The 2,500-nt window shown below is 48.5% G+C and overlaps 1 protein-coding gene across 3 annotated transcripts in view; it reads right to left on the bottom strand.

The window, feature by feature from the left end:
- rbl2 (retinoblastoma-like 2 (p130)) overlaps positions 1 to 2,500 on the bottom strand; it is a 12,733-nt gene that overhangs the window by 1,493 nt on the left and 8,740 nt on the right. For 2 of the 3 annotated variants that reach the window (XM_068722536.1, XM_068722538.1), the window contains exons 14-20: positions 2,385 to 2,469; positions 2,077 to 2,304; positions 1,798 to 1,997; positions 1,539 to 1,715; positions 1,359 to 1,430; positions 623 to 722; positions 1 to 214 (exon numbers count right to left, since the gene is read on the bottom strand). The exon at positions 1 to 214 is cut by the window's left edge and continues 22 nt beyond it. In XM_068722536.1, the coding sequence (XP_068578637.1) occupies positions 1 to 214; positions 623 to 722; positions 1,359 to 1,430; positions 1,539 to 1,715; positions 1,798 to 1,997; positions 2,077 to 2,304; positions 2,385 to 2,469 (1,076 nt within the window). The remainder of the gene's footprint in view (positions 215 to 622; positions 723 to 1,358; positions 1,431 to 1,538; positions 1,716 to 1,797; positions 1,998 to 2,076; positions 2,305 to 2,384; positions 2,470 to 2,500) is intronic. The other variant, XM_068722537.1, reaches the window with a different exon arrangement.

Genomic DNA, 2,500 nt, shown 5'->3' with positions numbered 1-2,500 from the left:
GAGTATCTCAGAGCGAAGAGTCTCATCTGTTTGATGTAAACGTGGTTGTAGAAGTGGATCAGGTCTCCTCGCTGCTCCTCACCGTCACCCCCAGAGGAGGAGGAGGAGGAGGTCTTGTTGGCGGGGGCGGTCGGGGTGGAGGGAGCACTGCCCGGCTGGGGGGGGGGCAAGGTGCTGCTGGAGCGAACAGGAACCGGACTGATGTCTCCAGCTGCTGGGAGGAGATCAGAGGAGACCAACAGTTCTTCACTTCATCACTTTGAGCTCCGTGTCTGGTCTCTAACGTTCACAGCTTTTATTCTGAAAGAGACTGTGTGTGTGTGTGTGTGTGTGTGAGACTTTTAACACACAGAGAATAGTTTAAGTATTTGCAGTTAACTAGATAATAAAAACCTTTGACGTTGAGAGATCTGATAAAAACATATAAAAAAACGGAAGGAATCTTTACAACTGGTGAAAATGTACGTATAAACGAATAGCATTATATATTATAGCTCCTCGATATTATGAAATTAAATTTCTCTTGTTGAACTATATGTTTTATATCAAGAACCTCAACAAACAAAAGACGTTGACTCAGTGAATCCAACACGAAGGACTGAACTAAACAGCCGTTTCTCACCTGGATCCTGGTGGACGTCGACAGGTGAGTTGAGTTTGTTGGTGTCGTTGCTGCCTGAGTGACGTCTCCTCCTCCCTGAGATCAACACACTCCTGTACACCTGAAACACACACACACACACACACACTTAGTAAAGTTTGAGGTATTTGTACTTTACTTGAGTATTTCTACTTTATACTTATTTCCTGTGCTTCATGTTTTTTCCTGTCTACTTCCTGCGCTTCCTGTTTACTTCCTGTGTTTCCTGCTTACTTCCTGTGTTTCCTGTTTACTTCCTGTGTTTCCTGTCTACTTCCTGTGTTTCATATTTACTTCCTGTGTTTCCTGTCTACTTCCTGTGTTTCATATTTACTTCCTGTGTTTCATGTTTACTTCCTGTGTTTCCTGTTTACTTCCTGTGTTTCCTGCTTACTTCCTGTGTTTCCTGTTTACTTCCTGTGTTTCCTGTCTACTTCCTGTGCTTCATATTTACTTCCTGTGTTTCATATTTACTTCCTGTGTTTCCTGTCTACTTCCTGTGTTTCATATTTACTTCCTGTGTTTCATGTTTACTTCCTGTGTTTCATGTTGACTTCCTGTGTTTCCTGCTTACTTTCTGTGTTTCCTGTCTACTTCCTGTGTTTCCTGTTTACTTCCTGTGTTTCCTGTCTACTTCCTGTGTTTCCTGTTTATTTCCTGTGTTTCCTGTCTACTTCCTGTATATCATGTTTACTTCCTGTGTTTCCTGTTTGCTTACATTGCTGCTGGCCTGAGGCTGCGTTCTGTAACACTTCATGATGTTCTGGAAGGATTTGTCTTCTTTGGTCACCTGAAAAAAACAACAGACGTAGGTTTACTTTTAGAGCGAAACAAACAGTACACACAGTATACACACAGTACATACATAGTACACACATAGTACACACAGTACACACACCTTGGCCATGACGTACACAGCACACATGAGCAGCTGGTCCAGGTGACGGTCCATCATCAGGTCGCTGCAGTGAACCAGAGAATGTTCAAAACACGTCCAGATCTTCCTCCTCAGATCTGAAGAGATGTCCAGTTTGGAACAAAGGTCTCTGAGACGCACGCTGGCCAGGTGGTACACCTGAGGACAAGGTGAGGAGATCAGAAGCAGCTGGGAGTAACCCATGAGAACCAGTGAGGTCTCCATGAGGGCAGCGTGGTACCTTCCTGAAGAACAGCGACAGCGATCCTTTCCTCAGCGGACTGCCGGCTGCCGGTTTAGCCGGTTTGCTGACGGCCGATTGGACGGCAAGGGTTCCGGTCAGAGTCTGCGTGGACAGCGGCTGCAGCGTGGCTCCGCCCTGTCCGGTCACGCTCACCTGGACGGGGAAGAAGGTGATGCCTCCGCTCTCATTGGCTATCCCTGCAGAGGTCAGAGGTTTGTTACTGTCATTATTGTCATCGCCCTTCTTCGTTCGGCGTCGGCGTTGTCGGTCACTCACCTTGCACCGGGATGGTGACCGTCTGCCCGTTATTGGCGGTGACGGTGGCGGTCGCCATTGAGACCACCGTCTGCCCAGCTGGGATGGCGGCGACCAGGCCGGTCGGGGCGGTCTTGGTCACGGCGGTCGGTTCTCCGTCCGCCGGGTCGATGAACAGACGGCGGCGAAACGGGCCGGTGGGAGGAGAGCTGTACCGGTCCAACAGCGTGGTCGGGGACGGGGACACGCCTGAGGACGGACGGACAGATTAAAGACACAAAGACATAATGAATTTCTACAACTAAAACACCACAAAAGAAGTTACTCACCTCTGAGTTCTGGTCCCTGGTTGATGGGTGTCTGAGGAACACTGCTGCTCTCATCGCTTTGTTCCAGATACTGAGGGGGCATCACCTGAACCACCACCAGACCAAGACCACATTAC

Source organism: Cebidichthys violaceus, unplaced genomic scaffold (assembly GCF_023349555.1).
Source record: "Cebidichthys violaceus isolate CVI_PGR_0920_01 unplaced genomic scaffold, fCebVio1.0.p SCAF_3, whole genome shotgun sequence".
In the NCBI taxonomy this organism is placed as follows: domain Eukaryota; kingdom Metazoa; phylum Chordata; class Actinopteri; order Perciformes; family Stichaeidae; genus Cebidichthys; species Cebidichthys violaceus.
Note: the sequence above shows the minus strand (reverse complement) of the source record. Positions and strands in the feature narration are given on the sequence as shown.